This window comes from Ailuropoda melanoleuca, chromosome 2 (genome assembly GCF_002007445.2).
Source record: "Ailuropoda melanoleuca isolate Jingjing chromosome 2, ASM200744v2, whole genome shotgun sequence".
NCBI classification, from domain to species: Eukaryota; Metazoa; Chordata; class Mammalia; order Carnivora; family Ursidae; genus Ailuropoda; species Ailuropoda melanoleuca.
In genome coordinates this window covers 129,324,668-129,349,294 of record NC_048219.1, presented here as the reverse complement: position 1 = coordinate 129,349,294, position 24,627 = coordinate 129,324,668, and the positions used below count along the sequence as shown (strand labels likewise).

At 33.4% G+C, this 24,627-nt stretch overlaps 1 protein-coding gene across 22 annotated transcripts in view; it reads left to right on the top strand.

The window, feature by feature from the left end:
* The window catches only part of BAZ2B (bromodomain adjacent to zinc finger domain 2B), a 395,156-nt gene that overhangs the window by 262,562 nt on the left and 107,967 nt on the right, over positions 1 to 24,627 (top strand). For 19 of the 22 annotated variants that reach the window (XM_034643322.1, XM_034643389.1, XM_034643321.1 and 16 more), the window contains 2 exons: positions 3,624 to 3,767; positions 20,714 to 20,902. In XM_034643322.1, the coding sequence (XP_034499213.1) occupies positions 3,626 to 3,767; positions 20,714 to 20,902 (331 nt within the window). In that variant the 5' untranslated portion in view covers positions 3,624 to 3,625. The remainder of the gene's footprint in view (positions 1 to 3,623; positions 3,768 to 20,713; positions 20,903 to 24,627) is intronic. The other 3 variants (XM_034643377.1, XM_034643371.1, XM_034643364.1) reach the window with 1 other exon arrangement.

The window sequence follows — 24,627 nt, the reverse complement described above, 5'->3', positions numbered from 1 at the left end:
TTTATATATTCATATTTTAAACCACAATGTACTGTACTTAATTACTCAAAATAGCTATTTTTGAAAATGTAGGTAAATAAAAGTTTTGTAAATAGAATGATTTTTCCTTCAAACATATTATATAATTTTGTTTGTTGTCTAATAAGGTGTTTCTGCTTTATCTCCTATTTCACAAAATCCCTTACCAGAAAAGTGTTTGTGTCTTCCTGGCTTTTAATTTTGTTTTGCTACTTAAAATCTTGAAATATTTTTTGTCCTAGTGTTCAGTTGCCTGGAAGTTATCTGAAGAAATAGTTTTATAAGAGCCTTTGTCGGAAGTTTCAGAAAATCGTGGACTTGTAAATCTACTGTTAGTGGTACTGCTAACCCAAAAGCAGCAGCATAGTGGTTACCTCATGATCTTTCTTGTTCTTGGTTATTGTTTTTCACTTGAGTTTACATTGCAAGGAAAAGTCAGGTTTCACCAAATCGACTTTTGTGCCTTGAATTCCCACAGAGAACTTTTGGTATTGTTGGCAAAGATAAAGACAGAACACCTTTTAGGTTTCGTGCAACTAACACAAAGGGTAGTTGATCAAGTTTGCATTTCTTAGCCAACGTGTCTTGCCCGCCCCAGTAGCACCTGTTCACTTTTACGCCCAGCAGCTGTCAGCATTCATAAACTCTGTGATTACAGAAAAGGGAAGTTTTAAATGCCTGAATTTAAACAGTGTTATCATTAACAACTGATCGTTGAAGCTTTTTGGATGCAGTATAGAAAATCATCATGCAGGAAAGTTTGTGGTAATTCTGATTTTGTCTATTCTCAGAATTGTTATTGGTCAATATCATCGTAGTAAAATATAGTAAATTCATGTTATTCAGTATGAGCAAATATTCTGATATGTGTTAATGACATATCGTACATTATCAGTTTTAAACAATTAGGACAAAATTTAAAATAATAGACAAGAGTTAGACTGACACAAATGATAGCTTGAAAAAACGATAATGTTATCGTTTATTGCAATGTCAGTAAATCAGCTTGAACCATCCTATTATAACAATTATATAGAATTACTACTTAATAGAAAGTTTTAGTTAATTGAATTCTACGTAATGTAATTTTTGATACTTTAGATCAGGATTTCTCAACCTTACCACTACTAACATTTGAGGCCAGGTAATTTTCTGTGTGGGGAGTGTCCGGTGCATTATAGGAGTTTAGCAGCATCCCTGGACTCTATCTCTGCAGTACTAAGATCAAATAATACATGAATAATGTAGATACTCGAACTTCTAGGAAAATGGCTGCATAAGCATGTTTAAAAAAAAAAAAGTGAAGCCCTTTTCCACTTAAATGAACAAAAGGGAACCAAGAATGAAAGAGAAAATTCCACTTTTACTGAAACTAAAAAAAGCTCTTAACATCATACTACTAGCTGTAGTTCTACTCTTTCTTATTGCCAGGTTTAAATTTTATTTTTAAACAATGTTAAAATAAAGAAGCTACTAGGATTTTATTTCTACAGAATAGGTTCTCAAAAGTAGATTATAAGATCCAAAATATGTATATTTTTAATTTTAATCACCATTTCCAGGAAAAGATCTCCAAAAAGCAATATGTAGAGACTGCTCGTTTTGCTTTCTGGGTTTTACCTGCTGAATCAGGTTATAGCAACAGAAACATACCTAGGGTTCATAGTTTATTATCCTAAAAAAAGTAATGACTATTATTTATTGAATACTTTTATGCCAAGTACCCAGCTAAAGTACTTATCTATGTTATATCACCAAATTATTTTTGCTGTGGAGTACAAAGGCAAATTAAAAACAAACAAACAACTTTACATTGTTTTAAAAAAAATAACACGTTCAAATAGTACATTTTAGAATTTTTTAAGACAATGAGGTTGCCAGCTATACATTTTAAAAAATAGCCTTTTTCTGTAAACTAGGTGAAGGACGCATAATTTTTGTATGTAGTGAATTGAGTCTTGTTGGTGAAAATAATTTGTGGAGAAAATGTTAGTATGGGCCTTGCCATCAGACCAGCCACATGTCTCCAAGCTCATTGGTGATGGTTTGATGACCAAAACCTGCCTTTCAAGCATTAGTTTCACGTAACCGTCAGTACCAACTACTCTTTTCCATGATGAATCCTGATAAAGAGAAAGAAAAGTTATTTAAGAATATGGACATATTTATTATAGCAGTATCATCATCTGTAGAGGTGATTGACAGCAGTGCCAGAATATGAAGAGAAGTTTTTGAATTGTATATGATTGGAAAGCTTACTGAAGTGGTTACTAATGATACTATGTGTCAACCTGTGATAACCTTTACTACATGAGAAAAATCGTCTAGATACTATATGGATTAAATCAACATTTATACATTAACCCTGCATTATTTTAATTGGTCAATATTTTTAAATCAAAATATTTTTAAGAAAATATATAGTAATTATGTGAATTGCTTATAGAATTCCATACAGAAATCTTTTTTTTTGTGGCAAGATTTCAATGGCGAAAGTTTACTTGTGGTTGATCGTAAGTTCAGTTATAAGTGAGCAGTATCTTTTTTTGTTTCTTCCCATAAATTGTGTACTTATTAAAGCAGTTGTGAACTTCATGCCTTTCTTGCTTATTTATAGAATCAGTGTTTGCAGAGATTACTAAAATAACCATAACCTATTCTAAATTAAAAAATTTTACTGGGATATAATTGATATATAACATTTGAAATTAGTTTCACGTGTACAACTTAATGATGGATATTTGTATATATCGCAAAATGATCATCACAATAAGCCTACTTAACACTCATCACCACACAGTTACACATTTTTTTCTTGTGGTGGGAACTTTTAAGATCTACTTTCTTAGCAACTTTCAAATGTACTCTATAGCATTACTAACAATAGTCACCATGCTGTACGTTATATCCCATGACTGACTTATTTTAAAACTGGAAGTTTATACCTTTTGATTCTCCTTCACCCATTTCTACTCTAGATTTTTAATATCAACATAAACTTAAAACAAGACCAATGTAAGATTGCACCTGAAATAGCTAAACAATTAAATTAAAGATACATGTAAGTGGCCCGGTCATTATAAAGGGCTCATACTAAGACCATTGTAACTGTAGTTCAAACCTGGCATTAGTAACAACTCTAAAATGTATTTGTCTTTTTGATAGGGGAGGAGTGCTTGCTCTGATAGAGGTTACCAGGTCAGATGCTTGGATGCTTAAGACTTAACAAGAGTTGCATTTCAAAGACAGTCCATTGAAATGTAGTGTTCTTTCCCTGATTTGTTAAGATAATATGGGTAATAAGTTGTAAATGAATAGATGATGAGGTAATTTAGGAAGAATAAGAAATTAATATATTATATGCAAGTCTATTAAAAGTAGTTTTGATATACTTAACATTAAACTTATTTCATAAATTGGTATTTTAAATTATTATGTTTTTATTCCGTATTTTATCTTTCTGAAGAGCATGTATTTTGAAATTATGTCATATTTTATAAAAGTATCCCTAAACGTTTGACTTATTTTGATAATAAGGTATGTTTAATTCTTTGAATAATTCCACTCTCTAGTACTGAGAATTAACATTTTTCTCCCCCTCATAGATATGGAGTCTGGAGAACGGTTACCATCGTCAACAGCCTCCGCTACTACACCGTCATCTTCTCTACCTTCTGTGGCTTCATCAGTTTCAAAAGGCGGCCTTTCCACGGGAGCTGCTTCACTTAGCTCTACGATCAGCCCATGTGGTGAATACCCTTTATTAACTCAGTTTTAGAATGCCATCCATTTACTGATTTGCATTCATAGTGTTTTATTGAACTGGATAACATGATTTCATTACCTCTGTTGACCTGTTGAACAATAACTAAGTTAAACACCTAGTTTGTGCTTTTTCTGTATTTTGCCAGCACGCTGAGATTGCACTTTTCATGCTTATTAGAAGGTCTGTTTGAGAGTTTCATCATAATGTCTTAATTTGACCATTTCAATTAATAAATGAGTACACGCGAAATGTTTTGAAACAATAGGCCCATGAGGGAGTGAAGAAATACAAAGGAGTCCTTGGTGGTAAGATTAGGTACTAATGCTATGGACCTTTTATTCTAAATTTGCTTCTGGTATTTGAAATATCCTTCACCAAACTCCAACTACTCCAGTTCACAGATGTGTCCTAAGGGAGATCATTTACTCGATGGAAAATATTTTAAAAATGAACAGCATGACAAGTTTCTCTTAAACATGAACAAAGTTTAGATTGCTAAAAACACAATGATAAGAGCTTTATTTCAGAAATGAAAATACCATAAATTTTTATTAATTATATAGAAGGTATTTTTAATTACTGCCCAAAATCACTCTTTGCCCAAACACAGGTTTGGTAGACTACATCCTTTTTTTAAAAAAAGAGAAAACGTGTTAAGTGTGATTAACTCTTTCCTTTATCACTAGGAAGATTTTTAACCTTAAATATTTTTTATCTTAAAGATTATTTCATATGTTCATAACCAGTAGAACTAAATGATATCTCACTTTTTTAAAGTTAGATTTATAATTTTGGATAAATGAAATGCATAAATATGGAATGTTTGCTAACAAAATGCCTTAGTAAATTGCCAAATATATATTTGTTCTATTTTTTTTAATCAATGGAATGACAAAAAGGATGTCATTTTGTCATTGATTTATCAGAACAATTTTCTATAGAATTTTCTTAGTGATTATAAAATAACAGATAAAACAGTCTTTTATTTAAAATAAAATAATAAAATAATAAAATAAAATAAAATAAAATAAAATCCCTGTTCTCCTGCATCCTGTGCAGTCTTGGTTAAGTCCTTTCACAACTTCATGCACAAGTCCCTTATATATGAAATGATGAATGCCTTTGATGATATGTTGTGTTCAAAAATAGTGATGCAGGTTTATTGTTAGTCTAAATGATTGCACACAATTGTACCTTTGTAATTATTCTTCCCTGCTTTTTATAATTCTTCTTCTTTCCTTTGTTCTCAACTCACTTCAGTCTGTCTTCCAATCTGCTGTCTAACTTTGTATTTACTTCTGAATTAGTCTTTACATAATGTTTCTAGAGAATTTTTTTTTTTTTTTAATATTGAAGGTTTTAATAGCATTCTTGAGTACAGAGCCATGAGTTTTCTGGATACTTGGCTGTTACCAGTTTCTCTGTTTTCTGAAGTAGATGTTGGGCACTATTTTTTGTTAGCAGTAGTTGGGAGTTGCGAAAGGGGTGGGGTATGCTGAGTTGTTGAGTAGCATCAGAAATTTACTTGTCTAGAAAGGAATTTATCTTTGTCATTTATTTACCAACTTAAAAGGTTGTAGACTTTTTATGTTGAGTTGCTTATTTTTAATGGAAGCATATTTTATTTCTATGTTTATTCAGAAATAGATCAGTAATTAACACACTATACTTTCAGTATGTACAGCATAAGTTTTTTAACTTTCTAAGAAAATACGCTTTTTTTGTTTTTAACTTTCACAGTGTTTTGGTTTATGTTTAAAGTAAAGCCTTATATTAACTTCCAACCCATTGGTTGGTAATTGCCCTACATAGCTCTATTTATTATATTTTCCTGTCTTCTCTTATTTGATTCATTCTTTTTGGCCTATTCATTCTGATAGTTCTCTTCATTTCAAAACAAGATCATAGAGTGTTAATGTGCCCAGACTCTTTGTCTTAATAAACAATTTAAATCTCCTCAATTTGTTTGATGTATAGAGACGACAAAATAATTTTCATCTTTAAAACGTTGAAACCTCAACAGTTCTTTATTGGCTCCTTTGAGGACATTCTTTTGTTTTAAACAGTTACTTTAATTGGCCTTTCTCTGTCATCTTCATTAATGGCATGTCTATAGGAATTCTTCTGAGTTACAAAGGATGTAATTCAAACCTGCTTTCAAACTTCGAATGATCAACTAATTTTTTTGAGTGAATACCTTGTCTGGATTTGGAATTAAATCTACCTACAAGTTAATCTGTCACTATTATGGATGCTGGCAGAGGACATGAAATTCCTAGGTCAGAAATTTTATTACTTATTTTCACAGCAATTAACATGAATATCATGTTGGCATTGGTTCCCCATGCCTCCCAAGTCCCACAGAGGCTACATGATGGCCCAATTGAATCTTATAAATGCAGTGGGTTTGTGTCACAGCTAAAGAATACTGAATTTGGGGAATCCATTGATTTCATACAAATGAAAGCAAACCCACTCTTTGTCTTGAAGAAGATGTTGCTTCATCCTTCAGGGTTGCTCCTTGCAAATGCAATCCTGAGAAATGGCCTGCTTAAAGAACGGTCTAGGCTTTGCATTCTTTGCATACGCAGCAGTAACATGCAGGGACATGGGAGGACTGCATCTCACAGCACAGCACACCTTTAATTTTATTATAGTAACTAGTTTCTTGGTCTTATCAGAAGAGTAATATTTCTTTTCCCTTTAAGGTACAAGTTTTAAAAGATAACTTGCCTATTTCTAAAAAATAATTTGGGACAGCTTTCAGTGAATGTATTGGCACAATAAACAAACAAAAAGTAACTAAAATATCAAACCGTAGGCTCTAAAAACTGAAAGGGTGTTAGCTGAAGAAAGCCACTCTTAGTGAACAAAAAACTTACTGAATGAGCTGCTAAGAATAAAAGGAAAATGTAATGGCTTACATGACTCACACACCATTGCTAGTAAGCTTATCACTTCCTCAGAAGAAACTGGCCCTGAATGGTATAGGAAATACATCACCAGAACCTTTGTAAAAAAAGGCCAAATGATGCACAGTATCCCATGTGTCAGTCTCACAGATATTTAGACTCTTCCACATTATTGGCTCTGAGAGAAAGCTAAGAGAATAATAGTTCCACGAGGAAACTTTATGAAATTTGTTTGAGATTTGTGGTCATTGACCTAATAAAAAGATAGAACTTTGATAAATTTCAGTAATAGTTTAAACTGTGTCATAGACCAGTGGTTTTCAACCCATTTTTAAGGTAGAACCTTCAAACAAAAGCTTATTATAAAAATGCTGAATATATAAAACAAATAAGCCATTTAAAACTTCTCTGGCTAAAGCCTACATATGCCTACTTTTCTCTGAAAAATTAAAGAGACTGATTTATATATGTATCTTAACTGCAGGCCACCTCCCTCTACAGAAGTGTGCCCAGTCATGGTATATTGAGGAAATTGCAAGTTGATCAGCAAAGGCCTTAACTTAGGGTATGTGTCATTCTGACAATGCTTAATTATAAATAGGAAAACATGGCAGTTAAACACACAAACGCATAGAAAGACAGTCCTGGAGTGGATAATGCCATCACACACCTGGGCTCTTTTTTTTTTTTTTTTTTAAGATTTTATTTATTTATTTGAGAGAAAGGGAGAGAGAGAGCATGAGCAGTTAGGGAGGAGGCAGAGGGCCGAGGGACAAGCAGGCTCCCCACTGAGCTGGGAGCCAGACACGGAACTCGATCCAGGACCCTGAGATCATGACCTGAGCCAAAGGCAGACACTTAACCGACTGAGCCACCCAGGCGCCCCAGACCTGGGCTCCTAATTTTATATTCTGTCTTCTGGAGTATGGGACTTTCATGCTCACATATGTGTCCCATGGCTACAGCCACATACAGCATTATTTTCCTAGAAAGAAGAAGGTGGGGTGAGAGTGGAGCAAAAGTTGCATACCAGCTTACTTTGACCCTTATTAAAGAGCTTTCCCAGAAACCCCATCTAGAGATTTCCACTTAGATCTCTTTCATCAGAATGGTTATCTCAGCTTCAAGGAAGGTCAGAAAAACTAGTTTTTAGCTGAGCATACTGCCGTCCTGAAGAAAATAGAGGTCATTAGTAAGGAAGAAGAGAATGCATAGGCAATATCTACTATGGCTAAGTGGAACCAGAGGGACAGGAGGTCAAGCTGGGAAATAGGGTCTTGTCAGACCATTTAGAACTTCACGTGTGATGCTTAGGAATTTAGGCAGAATAATGTATTGATTAAAAGCAAAGATTTTGCAATCAAAATATCTTGAAATTGAATCTTGGCTTATCCACATATTAGCTCAGTGAATTTAGGTAAATTACTTATTCCTCTCTGAGCTTTAGTTGCATCATCTATAAAATAGATATAACACTACCCATTTTGTAGCATTATAAGGATAAATGAGATAATGCCTGCCATACATTAGGGGCTTAGTAAATTATAATCATTATTTTTATTCATGCTTCATCCAAGTGGAAGGGTTTTATATGATCACACGGCTTTGAAAAAGAAAGCTTTAGCATCCTGTCAAACATCAGTTTGCAATGGGAATGAGATCAGAGGCAAAGAAGACTTTTAGGAGTTACTTATATTTATCTGGGTGAGAAATGATATGGGCCCAAATTAAGGAGTTATTGGAGATGGAGAAAGAAGGCTGCAGAGATATTTAAGGAGTAGATACTTACGGGATGTAATGACTATTCAAATTTGGCAAGGCAATGTTGAGAGGGAGAGAGAAGCCCTAACATGACTTGAATAACTGGGTCAGGAGTGATGTAATGAGAAATGTGGAGGAGGAATAAGTTTTAAAGGATAAAAGGCTTAGGTATCTTTTTGCATGTTGCATTTAATGGAATACACATCCATTTATATATCCCCACAACTGTTGGTGAATATTTGAGTTGTTTTTGCCAATTATAGTGTTTTATGACCATTACACATGGATTCCAATGCATATAAGCTTATATTTCTGAAAATGTCTTCAACTTTACCAGTACTACTAATTTATTTTCCCACCAGCTGTATATTAGAATTCCTGTTGCTTGTCATCCTTGCTAACACTTCTCATTGTCAGCCTTTTTGATTTTTGTCAATGCTGAATACAAAATAGTGTCTCATTAAGGTACCTTTTTATGTTTTTAGCTTTTGGATTTCTTCTTTTTTGAAATGATTATATAGGGCTTTATACATGTTTGTGTTGGATTATGTATCTTTTTCTTACAGATTTATGAGTGTTTTATATTTTGGATGCTAGTCCTTTTGTGAGTTATATTTGTGGGAGATATCTTTCCCCAGTCTGTGGTGTGTCTTTTTTAATTCTAAATTGTCTTTTGATTAATAGAACTTCCAATTTTAATGTAGTCAGATTTATCAGTATTTTTATTTATGCTTATCCTTTTTGTCTTGTTTAAGGACTCCTCTTTTATCTTCAAGGTCATACATATATATTTTTAAAGATTTTGCTTACTTCTCCTTTAGTATTACTTTGAAAAGTCTATGGTTATCAGGTATCAGGCCAGTTGTGATGGACTGAATCGGCTTTTTGGTTTTGCAGCTGTGACCATTTGGGGCTGTTGGTTGATATATCAGTCAGTTCAGCCCATGAAAACACAAGCCGCTAAGGCTGTTTAAGCAGAAAGAGATTTAATACAGGGAGTAGGGTACTTATGCAATTATTGAGGAGCCGGTTCCCCCAGCCCCACAGATGATTTCAGGGCATTACTTTTGAGTTGGCCTGCTTAAGGAAACTACCTTTGGTTCAATCAGGACACCACTGTTCCAGCTGAAGACTCCGTGGATCATACCACCTTAGCTGCACTCCAGTAATCAGGAACCACTGACATCACTGCCTCCAAGGTGGATCTGTGGTGCCTGCTAGACCTACACCAGCAAAAAGGATAACCTCCTGTGCTGCTAATCTGCCAGCTTAACTCAGTTTTTAATTCTTTCCAAACACATCTGATTGGCAGAATCTAAATAACATTCAGAATCCTGGCTGCAAAAGAGACTGGTAAATGTAGTTCTTAGCTGCCCAGCTTCTGCATGGTAGGAAGACACACTGAAAGGAGTTTAGAACAAATGTTAAATGAGCCAATTACCTATCCACTTGAGCTCATCCAGCGATAGGCCCCCTGCCATATCTCCCAACCTGTGAAGTGTAATAAACTCCTGATACATACAGATGAGCTCTATTCCAGTTTCAGCAGTTTTTTTCTTCAGAACATTTAATAGCTCATTGTACACTTAGTTCAAATCTTTTTCGGGGGGGTGCCTTGGTGGCTCAGTTGCTTAAGCGTCAGACTTCCACTCAGGTCATGATCTCAGGGTCCTAAGATCAAGCCCCACATCAGGCTCCATGCTCAGTGGGGAGTTTGCTTCTCCCTCTCCCTTAGCCCCTCTCCCTACTTGTGCACACGCAGTCTCTCTCTCTCTGTCTCACACACACACACACAAATAAATAAAATCTTTAAAAAAGCAAAAAGGAATCTCTTTTGAGACTTGTCAGAAATGATATAGTTCACCTCTCCCTCCTTCTTGAAAACCTGCTTTGGGGAAAGGTATCAAATTGGTATTATTCCTTAAATTTTTGGTAGAATCCACCAATGAAGTCATCTGGGTTTTCAAGGTTTTCTTGTTGTCTTCGTTGTTGTTTTATTTGTTGTTGGAAGGTATTAAAACATGAGTTCAACTTTTTAAATATCAATATAGAACTATTCAGGTTATCTTTTTCTTCTTTAGTGAGCCTTGATTGTTAATGTCTTTCAAGGAGTGTGTCCATTTCATCTAAGTCACTTAATTTATGGGCACATTGTTGGTCCAAATAGTACCTTATCCTTTGAATGTCTCCTCTTTCATTATTGATATTAATAATTTGTGCCCTTTTTTCTTGTGACTAGAGGTTTATCAATATTTTTTGAAGTTTATCAATATTATTAATCTTTTTGACAAACTAGCTTTTGGTTTCATTGATTTTTCTGTTTTCTGTTTTATTGATTTCTGTCCTTTATTATCTCCTGTTTTTCTGTGAGTTTGATTTCCTCTTTTTCTTTCTTTTTTGTAACTTCTTAAAGAGAAAGCTTAGATCATTTATTTAAGACCTTTCTTTTTCTTATATATATGCATTCAATTGTATAAATTTCCCTGTTAAGTACTGCAATAGCTGTATCCCACAAACTTTGATTTATTTTCAGTATCGCTCTAGTGAAAATATTTTCTCTTTTCCTTTGTGAGTTCTTCTTTGACCGTTGGGTTATTTAAAAGTCAAAAATTTGACATTTGATTTTTTTAATTGATGTCCATTTTAATGTCATTGTGGCAAAAACATACTGATGATGATCTATGCCCTGTTTTTTGGCTTTCCACTGTTGCTTTTTTACACTGGCACCCTGTGAGTCTCCTCTGTGTCTGTGAAAATTGTCAGGTTTGAGATGAGTCTCTTTCTCTCTGGTTTCCTTGCGTCTAAGATTACCCTCTACTTTCCAGCTGCTCTGCCATCTTTGGACTCTGTACTCTGACATTTCAGGCTTTCTGCTGTCTAATCTAATCATGGTGAAGGAATGTACTCAATTAAGAAATATATCAAACTCAACTGATCTGCCGTGCATAGTAGCTCTTTCAAGAGTAGATTTCTCTATGTTGTCTGCTAGCTATTTTGCCGGGCCCCTGGGGTCCTTCTCCATTCATGCACAGTGTACTTGTAGCTAGGCATTTGGATAGTTTAAGCTCTGAATTTGAGCCTCATGCTTTCTGTTGTTTGCTCACTGCCAGAATTTCCCTTTTAAATTTCCTGATGCTGTTTTTAAATCCAGTTTTTATTATTATTTTCTGTGGATGAATCATGTGACCTCTACACTACTACTATAATATTACCCGAAGTTGTCCCCCACAAAACAAATCTCTTTAAAAAAAAATTTCACTTAAGAGCCCAGGGGTGGTATGTGACCCTGTCTGGTCAATCCAAACATCTTATTTCCCTGGCAGTAGTGATTGGTTAAGGAATAATGGGCACATATGTAAGTCAGACTAATCAAAGACAAAGAGACTGCATTCTGGCTTTTTATTAGTGAGAAAGGATACCTTTTGTCTCACAAACCTAAGAGAAAGGGCCCAGGGGCGCCTGGGTGGCAGAGCGGTTAAGCGTCTGCCTTCGGCTCAGGGCGTGATCCCGGGGTTATGGGATCGAGCCCCACATCAGGCTCCTCTGCCTGAGAGCCTGCGTCTTCCTCTCCCACTCCCTCTGCTTGTGTTCCCTCTCTCGCTGGCTGTCTCTATCTCTGTCGAATAAATANAAAAAAAAACTTTAAAAAAAAAAAAAAAAAAAAAGAGAAAGGGCCCAGTTGAGGACATAGAGTGAAGAGAAGAAAGAGAATTAGGTGCTGGTAAACTTTCAATCAATCTTCCTTATCTAAAGGGAGCTATTTCCAAAAGTTTTTATGTTATATGAGTTAATACATTCACCTTTTCACTTAGCCATTTTGAATTGGGTGTTTGGTACTTTCTGACCTAACTGATATACCCTTCATGATCTAACCTCTGCCTACTTAAAACTTACCTGGTAGTGTTCTCACTCTGTTCCCATTATCTTTCAGAGTCCCTAGCCTTTTACTTCTTCAGATACAAAGCATTCTTTCCCAAACCAGGATGTCAAACATACTCTCCCTCTGTCTGGAAAACTTCATGTGGCTGATTCTTTCTTATGCTTTTTCTCAGGTTAAATACCCTGAGACATTAGTTGGAGAATTTTCCTCTTTTCATAGTGTCTAGGTAATTGTTCCACTATTACATATTTTTATTCCTAATAATTTCCTCCATCATCCTCTTCACAATACATAATTATACATTTGGTGTTATTTTACTTATTTGTCCCTTTTTCTACATTTAAAGGACAGGAACTGTATCTGCTTTCTTTTGTCAGCATGTATCTAGTCAGTGCCTCGCACAAAATATATGCTCAAGAAGCAATTTTTGAAGAAAGAAAGGAGATGAACTTGCAGGACTTGGACCTGAAAATTAGATGATAAATTAACTTTAATTCATAAGTTTTCTAGGCCATGCTGTGTTTTGTTCTGGTGGTACCAAATGGCCATGCAGATTTTAGTTGGGGATGGGCATTGTAAGCCACATAATGAGGAATCTTAAAGGATCAGTTGACCTTACTGAAAAGGGAATGAATAAATAAAACCCTGCAAGTCCAAAGTTATTATTTTATTAGAACTTCTCATTTAACAGAAAACCAGGGCTTAAGTTTACAGTCACGAGAGAATGATAAAAAAAAAAAATGAGATAGGTCTGTTCTTGTGGGTTTAAGAGTAAAGCCAAGGTTTCATTCCAGTTTCTTTTAGTGTTTATGTTATGGTGTGAATAACTACTATAACATTTTTAGTTGATTTGTCTATAGTGTAGATATCTGTAAATTTTATAAATAAAGGCTCTCAAATGTTCAGGTGTATAGCCTTCCTCAGTGGGTTTATTTTCGAAATATTATTTTACTTTAACTTTTATTTGTAGTTTTAATTTAGAATTTTAACAGTAAATTACTATGGAAAGGTAATGCCTTCAAATCAGTTAAGTACTCATAAAAGTAAACCCAGTGTTATAGATTAAATTTTATCTCCTCCCCAGAAAAGATATATTGGAATCCTGACCCCCAGTATCTCAGAATGTGACCTATTTGGAAACAGGTTCCTTAGAGAGGAGCAAGTTAAAATGAAGTTATTAGGGTGAGTTTTGAACCAGTATGACCGGTTTCCTTATGAAAGGGGGAAATTTGGACAAAGAGACATGCACAGAGAAGCCCATGTAAGGACATATGAAGAACATCTGAAGTTCCCAAAAGCTAAGAAAGAAGCATGGAAAAGATCCTTCCTTAGTGCCTTCAGAGAGAGCATGGCCCTGTCAACTCATTGATTTCAGACTTCTGACCTCTGAACTGTGAGATGATGAATTGTGCTCTAAGCCACTCAGTTTGTGGTACTCATTATGGCATCCCTGGCAAATTAATATACCCAATACGTTTTTCAAAGCTGATTTTAATAATTTTTGCTCATTATGAGATTGCTTGCTTGCTTGCTTGATTTAAAGATTTTATTTATTTGTTTGAAATAGAGAGAGTGAAAGAGAGAGAGAGAGCACAAGCAGGGGGAGCAGTAGGCAGAGGGAGAAGCAGACTCCCCGCTGAGCAAGGAGCCTGATGTGGGACTCGATCCCAGGATGCTGGGATCATGACCTGAGCCAAAGGCAGATACTTAACTGACTGAGCCACCCAGGCGCCCCAAGAATTTTTTATTTAGTGAAACATAGGTAAAATAAGATTTTAGAGTTGAATTGTTAGTTATCTTTTTTCTATTTCATTATTAAAGTACAGCTGGATTTGGAGATAAAAGTAAATATAAAATATTGTATATTTTTAGCATTTTAATCATGAACTCTAAATCCTTTCATTGGTCTAATAAAAATGCTTATTACAAAAGAGGAACTGCTCTTCTCTTTAGCAACAGTCATTTGCTAAACTGAATCAAAAGCTGTTTACCATTTTGTCTTTAGAGAGTGGCAGCTTTTGTTCCCAAGTTTACCCAGGGTTTTAATGACTTGTTTTCTAATTAAAAAAAAAAAAAGTTTGAAAGGAAAACAGTATCTTTACATAGAATCCAGGCAGATCATAACTTAATCAAGTGTTCAAAGCTAGTATCACTAATACCCCCAGATATGTTGTACTTTGAGAAGGGTGTATTGCTTCTCCTTCCCAAGGATGCATAACCTCTTCCAATCATGAGAAAGCATCAGACAAACCCACACTGAGAGACGTTCTACAAAATACCGGACCAGTACTCTTTAATGTATAAAGATCATGAGAGACAAGACTGAGAAACTATCACAAATAAGAGAAAATTAAGGAGATACAGCAACTAAAACTGATAAGATCTGAATAAATTTTAAATTTTAGTTAAGATTAATTTCCTGGTTTTGAAAATTATTTTTTGTCATGTAAGATGTTAACATAGGGGATGTTAGGACTCTACTAATATTGCAACTCTTGTGAGTCCTAAAATAATCTCAAAATAAATGCTTAAAAATAAAGGCTTTCTTTCCATGCCACACACCTTTTTAAATATTAAAATGTAGGGGTTAACTGGCTGAGAAAGTTTTGAGACTGCAGGAATGAAATGAAGATTATTTGCAGAAAATGTCACCATTAACTATAGAATTCTTTCTGTTCTCTAATCAGAGTTCAAGGTTATAGTTTGCACATTTTGAGTTCCAGAAGATTTGAAGATTAATATATTTATGAATTTTAATGTGAGCCAGTAAGTTGAGCATTTCTCTAATTTACAGTAATTTTGATGGTGCTCAATTTGTTACTACACTTACTCATTACTAGTCTTAAAGTACACACATAAGCTTTATTTGAATGTCCTGCCATTTTTGACGATTAGCGTACTTTGCAGGTGGTATACTAGAGGCTGATTTTGAAATGCTGTAAAATTATGCTTATAATTTTAAAGAACTAGAGACAAAAGTTTGAAGACATGTTGCAACAAGTTTGGGAAGCTATGAAAGATTAAAGACATTTTTATTTCTAGCATACAAAAAGCAACATTTGGGAAGTTCTACCACAGTAATCAGTCTTCTTGATTTTTAAAAAGATTAGATGCTTTAGCATACTTCTTATAATTATTTTGCTTTAATTGGCTATCTGGACTTCTCCTGACTGTTAGGAGATTTTGTTTACTGGTAGTTCAGGTTCAAGGCGTTAGTACAGTATTTATACTATTTTGTTCCTGTGGGGGGAAACTCTTATTGTGTTGTGGCATGAAATGCACTAGCATTAATAAAGCTACTTGCAGTTACCATCCCTTGTTTATGCTTTAAATCACTTAACATAGATTGGCTAGCAGAATTTGAAAAGCTCTGCTCAAAAGTGTTCAGCCTCTTATAATGTAAGTCAGAACTTAGTTGTTACAGATGTATATTAATATTTATTATGCAAAATGTGCACACTGTTACCTACCCGTTAAAATAGAAGCTAAAAAGTTCACTCATAATATTGAAATTATGTCTGAATGTTAATATCTGTTAAAAAGAATAAGCGTAATCTTCTAAAAGCATTTTCATTTTATGATATAATTTATCAGGTTGCAAATATTTTCTCTGAGCAAAATTTAAGAGTTTTAATCATAACAAGTTACTATTTGGGAGCATCTTCTGATATTAGGTATATTAATGTGGAAAAAAATTACTTCTCCAATAATGGAAAATTCTAATATGGAAATAATTTTATTTTAGAGTCGTAAGATTAGTAGGGCCTGTTTGACTCATGTTGTCTTTTGTTTCATGTAAAACAGTATCATTCTGCTTTTTTACTAATACAGAATATGCCTTGCTTAGATGTAGTTATAGCATTCACTGAGCCAACATCAGTCCATGATCAAAAATCACCTTGTGAACAGGAGCTTAAAATTTCAAGACTGCTAAAGGCTAAGGACATTGTTCTGATAATGGAACCAAGGGTGTAATCTAAACAGCACCCCCTGCTGCGTAAGAAGATTAAAGCCACAACATAGATGTCATTAAATCAGCTTCTAATTTCCCAAAGAACTTTGAGTAATATTGTGAATGCGTTTTATAATTGGAGCAGAGAAAAAGTGAATATACAGTTGACCTTTCAACAACACAGGTTTGAACTGTGTGGTCCCCTTATACACACATTTTTTTTCAATAAGTACAGTATAGTACTATAAATGTACTTTCTCTTCATTACGATTTTCTTAACATTTTCTCTAGCTTACTTTATTTTAAGAATATGATATAGAATATAGATAAAATACAAAATATATGTTAATTGACTGCTGATGTTGTCAGTGAGGCTTCCAGTCAACAGTAGGCTATTAGAAGTTAAGTTTTGGGAGAAGTCAAAAGTTACAGGTAGATTTTCAACTGCAGGGATGGAGGGAGGGTTGGCATGCTTTACCTCTATGTTGTACAAGGATCAGTTGTATTCTTAACTATTTAAAGAATAATTCCTGGTTATTCTAGCCTTTTAAAAAGAAGAAAGAAACTATCATTTTAGTTGTCTGGAGCAGGTATTAGGAAGTGTTGCCCTTGCAACTGCTAACAGATTGTTTTTTGCAGTGTTTTGTAGAGAGTAAAAATGATTAAGAGATGGCCTTTTCCTTTGTAACTTTATACGGTAGTAATGGTATGGTAAAAGATAGCAAGTGATCATGAAAGTTCAAAGAAACCCCAACACATGTCTGGGAAATTCAGGGATACTTCTTAGGCAATTTATTTTTGAGATGGTTAGGATAGATAGGATTATATGAGGCAAAGAAGTCAAAAAGCATGTTACATAGGCGGGGGGAACGGGGAAGGTGTGAAGTGGAAGAGACAAGGTGACCAAACATGCAACAGTGGGAAACATTTGTTCAGTACCAATTGTGCTTCACACTTTGCAGGTATTGGGGATACTGAGATAAATGAGATTCAGTTTTTGTTCTCAAAGAGCTAAAATCCTAGTTTACCAATTATTTGCATAGAAGTGATAGTTAAAACAGTGGAAACACATGAAATAAATGAGAAAGAAAGCATACAGAAAAAAATAAACATAGCTGGACAAAATCCTTAAGAATGCTTACTTTTAGAAAAGTAAATCCAATAAAGCAGACCAGAAATATTATAAAAGATATTTTAAGAAGATCAAGACAGCTCCATGACCTGGAGCTTAAGGGTGAACTTTAGGGGTGTGTGTGTGTGTGTGTGTGTGTGTGTGTGTTAGGTCCCCTGCCCCTCTCTCACTTCCCTGAATGTGGGTTTTTATAAGGAAGAGGCACTCAGCAATGCCAGATTTAAACAGAGAGGTTAAAAATAAATAAAGGTTAGTGGGACCTGGTAATTAAAAAATTTCAGTAACTTGAGGTTTGAGGTTTGGCACAAATAGTAAAGATTCTGAGAAGTGGGGAGGGAGTAGACATACAGGTAAGACTTTTCTTTCAAGGTTAACACAGGAGACATGATGATGAAATTGAGAAGGAAGAATAAATAGGGCTGGGGAGCAGTAGAAGACTGGGGGAGGCTAGAGGTCATGCTAAGAAATAAGGAAATGGAAATGGGGAAATTGTGGTTAGGGTACACCTTAAGAGATTAAGAGCTTGGAGGTGGTAGAATTTTGAGTGATCAAATCCAATATGTGACTTTTTTTTAAAGGTGGTAGAGAAACAATACTAAAATTATAGTGTTAAGAATTTTTTAATGAGAAAGCTCTATTTTTTATATCATTGACTTCTAGGTTCTTGCTATAAGGGCAAAATATAGTGAAAATATGAAATGTGTTATGGAATTATTTCCCTTCTGTATACAACTATATCCATGTATAGCAGAGAAAGTCTCTACTTTTTTTGATAATGCATGGTATTACTATAATCATTATAATGTGGTCCTAGTCTTTTTTACTAAATACAAAAGTGAATAGACCAACAGGAAATAAACCCTGTAGATTCCACTGTCACTTGCGTGTTTTCTATGCTTTAATTACCTTCACCAAGAATGCTACAAGAAGGAATAAGAAAGTAGAATAAGATAGCTTCTTTGTAATGTTGTCAGGCATAAATGTAACTCTATGTACAGGACTACACTTTTTTTTTCCCCTTTGAATCTGTGGTGAGTGAAGCTCATATTTTGTTGAAAATCTAGACTCACTTTCTTCTAGATATCCCTCTTCTTAAAGTTAAAAAAAAAACCCTTTTTGTTATCAAAATGTATATGATCGGTTCTTAATTACTGCTGCAAGAGTGACAACTTCATTTAGATATTATTCATGTTTGCTGTTCATGAGACTCCAAGGTTTAGCTCATTTACTTCTTCACAAAAATAAAATTGATGTTTTAGCTGTGCATCTAAGAATGCTTATTACTATAATAATAAGGATTTCTAGTTTACCCCACAGATTTTTTCCTGTATTAAATCACTGTTACATAGATTTGACAAGTACAGTTTAAGAATTATTATTTTGTAAAATATAAATGAAAAATGATTCTAAAATCCTCAAACTGGAATGTTCACTTCAACTTGCTTATCCAGAAAACTGATGTGAAAGGAAATGTAACTGATCATAGTATGTTTTACAAATGAAACATTTAAGGACATCTGATTCATGAGGTTGAATTGATTGGTGAGAACCAGGGATTTTATGTGTGAAAATAAATAAATAAATAAATAAATAAATAAATAAATAAATAAATAAATAAATTTATATAAATAAATAGTCGTTCTTAATATTCAGGTTCATTTTTTAGAGAAACTAGCTGGTTTTTTGATATTTGCACACAAAAAAATTAGTCTTTCTTGTGGCCTGTTGCTAGTCTTAATGATGTTTGAATGACCTTTTCTAGTAGTATGCCCTATTTTTGTTTGACTCAACTTTAGTGCTAGTGTAGTCTAGAATTCTGATAACACAAAGGTACCAAATTCACAAATTTTCTGTTTAGGTTGTGATGAACAGAAACAAAGATTGGCTTACTTAGAAAAGATACCCAAGTCTGTCCTTCCCTTATGCGACACTTCGAGGATTTTCCCTGTGAGATCCAGTTATTGTGTTGTTATAGTGGGACCTTGACCCTCAATCAGAAGTTTTTTCTTTATAAGTTGATATAAGATATACTTGATGTAACTTATTTAAATCTTACTACCTCAATAAAAAAAAATGTAATGTTATTTCAGTAAATAATACAGTGTTTATATTAGTCTCTGAGGGTAGACTCGAACCTTTTTGATAATTCCTTTTGGTTATCACAGAGTAAAAAAACAGAGGAGAGATTTCCTTGATAAATAAATGATAACAAAAAGTATACCTATTTTTAGCTTGTATTTTTACATTTCTCAAATGTACTATGTTAAAAGTAATTAAATTGCAGTGCACAGTTAGGTATGATATAAACAGAAGATAATAAAGAAGACCTATCCTTATTTTAACACAAAGCACAATGCCTTTCACACAGTAAATTCTGAAAATAGCCTGGAGTGTGGGGTTTGGTTATTTTCATAGTTTCAGGCTAGGAAGACTTAATTATTTCCTGGAAGTAAAGGGAGGTTTTCCAAGTATTAACAAATTTTCTGTCAATTCTCTTACAAAGTGTGAAAAATAAGTTGTGTTTTTAGTTGTATAACATTTCAACCTGGAGTTTATGACCCTTAGAACTAGATTCTCTTTAAAGTGGGTATTGAAAGGTCACACATTTGAATTGAATGTGATCCTTCCATCACAAAGTTAAAAATGACTTTTGTATTGATAACTGCCCTTGGATGCATTTAGAAATATCTTAGAAAGTTTATTCATTAAATCTTTATGCTGTCTTTTATATTGCTTTATTAGTCTAGAATATAATCCCTTTTTGGTATCAGTTCTCCTTACCTGAGAGTTTTGGGACAGAGACCATAGCTTCACTTCTGCCACATGGAACTGGGAATGCTTTGTCCAGAGTGTGTGATAATTTGAGTAATGGCTTGGTGACAAATTCTGGACTTACTTAATTGGTTTTCAACCTTATGTTAATAGAATGCTCTTATTTTCCTTGTTACGAGTAAAAAAAATTGATAATAATGTACATGTCTTAGCAGAAAGTTCAGTTCACGTCAGCAGGTCAAACTATTATAATTAGTGACAATTATGTACCTAAAACATTATTTCTCAAATCTCAAATTCAAAGTAAATAAGGTTATACCATTCATTTTAATTATATTTAGAGTACTTTAATATTTCTGGAAATATTCTATAGGGTTTGAAGAGCAGAAATAGAAAAAGAAAAAATGTAAAATAAAACTTTAATTGATAAATTATTATAAATTTTAATTATGAACGCTGAAATCAGAAAATCTCATCTGTTTTTATAGTACAACTTTAAGTGTGTTTTTTTCCCTCCCAGGACATTTATTCAGAGCAGCTGGGGATCAACCGTTTAACCTGTCCACAGTGTCGAGTGCCTTCCCAATGGTCAGCCACCCAGTCTTTGGTCTACATTCAGCCAGCTCAGGGCATTCAGAATTTGGTGGTTTGGGGACACTTGGTACACCCACAGCCTTAGCCGCACATCCCCAACTAGCATCTTTTCCAGGTAAACATCTGCTACAAACAGTGTTCAAGGAAAGGAGGAAAGCTTGAAAATGTTCAAGCAATAATTTGTTTATTAAATTGAACAAAAAGAATAGTCTAATGCCTGGTATATTAAAACTCTTGTACAAGAATTGACTCAATCCTATTTATCACGTGCAAAAAAAAACCCCACAGTGTGTATGCTACATGGCAGCGTGATTATAGATATTCAAGCGTTTAGCTAGAGAAAGGGGCATCTGTAATAATTAGGCCAAGTTTTTCTCATGCTTTTTATTGAAATATACAGGAAAGTGTACATATTGTGAGTATGGAGCTTGATGAATTTTTCTTAGCTTTATCTGATTTTTATTTTAAAAAATTATTTAACTTATAGTGGAAAGTAAACTCCAGTTCTTATAATGAATATCTCTATATTTTTATTTTGAGTTCTCACTTCTCTGCACTTTCCAAGGAAGATGAACTTGGCTCTTAAATTTCTATATTTTTCCATATTTGATCGGAACAACTATAGATTTGCACCACTCGGATGACAGCAAGACCAGAATTATCCCCATTCTACAGATTATGAGAATTCGAGAGCTCAGTAAGGCACTAATTAAAGCTTAAATTGGACAAGCATGCAATAATTTTTCTTGTTATGTTATCTTGAAAGTCTAAACTTTCAGCCAGCTCAGGGCATTAATAAATTTTAGTAAGGGATGCATGGTTTGGTGTTATATAAAATAGTTTAAAAATTAGAGCATAATTCTAGAGACAAATAGACCTGAATTTAAATCTGGCAATGTTACATTTTAGCTGTGTGATCATGAACAAGTAATCTGATCACTCTGCCTCAGTTTTCTCATCTGAAAAATGAGGATAAATAATGGTACCTGCCTCTTAGAGCTCTTGTGAAGATTGGAGGAGATAAGCTATATCAGTACTGATTGTAATGTTTAGCCTACATAGTGAGTACATAATTAGTAATTATCATTATTATTTCCTCTTGCCCACTTTAATGGGTAATAAACACTTTAAATGGGTAATGGTCAAGTGCTTCTTCAAAAGGAAACAAGTATCTCATTTTAACTATATACAGAATGGATAGATGGTTAGATGTGTATTTCAAGTACTGTTTCTTGAGTCATATTACTCTTTTAGTTCTCCTGTCTGGGAGAGAGAAGCTGGCGGGGAGGGGTAATGTGACTAGAAAGTTAAAGTCTTAAACTAAGTCTTAACGTTTGCTTTAAAATTACTAATGGGAATATATTTTGGCCAGTTTCTAACATGGTCGCTTAGCAAGATGATCAATCCAATAGATATTTGCTGAAATATTGGATTTCTGATTAAAAATGAAAATAGATAGTAGTAATATAGATAGTTACTGGTGTCTTAAAATTTTTTTTATCATTTTGTCGTAGTTCATTATACCACAATGTAATTGCTACATTATTAAAATCAAATACTATCTATACCGGAATGATAGTTAACAAGTGTAAAGAGTTACTTCCACTGTATAAAAAGAAAATTAATAACTTCTCTAAGAGCGTATCTGAATTATTCACTCATTCATTTATTGTACAAAGTTATTTGAACATCTATGTTCTGTGCACTGAGGAATACACTGACATAGTATATGTTGTTTACAGTTTTTAGGAGATGGATAAACAGACAAGTACAGGACAGTCTTTAGTGGTCAAAGTATGTCTATATAAGCATACTTTTTTTTGCCAAATGAACAGACACTATGCCTAAATTGAAATTCTCTATGATTGCCTTTATTCAAAAGGGTAATCTAAATGCCAAATTTTTGAAATCACCTAAAAAATTAATGAAGACACGCAAGGAAGAAGTTACTAGAAATTTTAAATAAATAACTTACTTTAAAATTTTATGTACTTTTTTGCATTTCACATGATTAAATCAACAGATGCAAAATTATTTAATGGATATTAGTATAATATTATTTCCATTTTATATTGACATAGTATTTCACACTAATTTCTTTTAAAATATTTATAATTTTTGGTCATTATATTTTTATATTTTATTACCATGAATTTCTGTGAAGCATCTGGCTCTATCAAGTATGAAAGATTTAAAAATTCTGCTATATCTTCTAGGCTGAATATCATCTGAAATATTAGACTCTTTCAGTTGAATATGATTAATGTTGCCAATATGCTGTTACCTCCTTTAATACATTTAGAAATTCACCATATGCTGATTTATGTAATCCTTATTTTGTATACTTTGTTTTATCAACAAACTATTCTGTGAGTGACTAAATTTGTTTTCTGTTTTCTTAAACTCGGAAGATAAATCTTGTCATGTAACAAAAATTACATTATTTCTTATGAAATATTAGACATTTGTAAAGTTTGTAGTCAGAAGCTCTACCATTTTCATACTGTTATTTTATTGATTTTATTAACTTGTTTTTTGTTTTTGTTTTTACCTGTGGTGTCACCTTGTTAATAACATACACATTTTCCAACTTTTTTTTCTAATCCCCATCGTTACTTATTTATAGTGATGTTCTAAAGTACAGCATTATGGTTATGTTTTTTTCTGAGGTCATATCTAAAATATTTGAATCTTAATATACTTTGATTACCTTTTTGATTTGTGGGTTGTTTATGAAGTCTATACATCCAAGCTGTAACACTTTAATTATAGACTCTTTATTAAATAATATAAATATCTTCAGGAAACCTAAGTCCCTTTTTATTAGCTATTTGGAACCTAGGTTTCAAACCTATAAATAATAATAGATTCCAACTGTGCTGATACAAGCCCAAAATACACAGTTTTTCTTCCCTCCTAAATACACTTCTTTCATCTAAACAGTGGATAAATGATTAATGATTTTGTATAGTTACTCTTGGTTCAGTTCCCGTCATTCAGGCACTGCTAAATATACATTGGTGTCATTTCACTAGCAATGCCTTCCTGCAGTGCAGAAGAATAGCTTTTGCAGTTTTCTGCTTATACTGTTTTTAGACCTCTTAGAATAGCAGCTACCATGAACATTTCACTTCTTAAACAAAACAGATTTTGCCATTAGATAATGAAGGTGCACATTGCATTACATTCTATTTTTAATGAAGAGATATTCCTAGAAAATATTTAAAGATCATATAATACAATAAAATGATAATGTTGAATTTTTCCCATACTATATTATTGGGTTTCTTTTCTCTGATTTCCTTGTGGTGGTTATAATAAATGAAAAATATAACGTTAGCCTGAAAGGTCATAACTAGTTTGGTAATCTGGCAGGTTAGCCAAGTGGAGAAGATTATTTCCGAGATTTTAAATAGGGCAATACAGGACTTTCTTTTGGATTATTTTAAAATCTCTTCATAATCTTCACCCTTTTTGAAAAATGTGTTCTATAAAATTTGGCTTCTCTTCTTTTCTAAAAGTTTTAACTAAGAGCTACTGTTTGAACATCTAAATTGCATTTGATGATTTTCTGCCATTGATTCATTTTACATTGATAAAACAAGCATTGTTGTCTGTAATTTATGAGAGAAAATATTAATAAAATTCAAGCTTTCCTTATTAACTTTATGGGGAGGAATTTTATAAACCTTTTATATTTTAATATGACTTATTTTGGAAATCTTTGGATACTTTTCTGAGATTAAAAAACCACTGCTTTTACTACCTTTATGTTTTTATTTAAGTATAGATTATCTTCCTTCATAAATGCACTAGAGGTATACTGGTTTACAGTAGCAG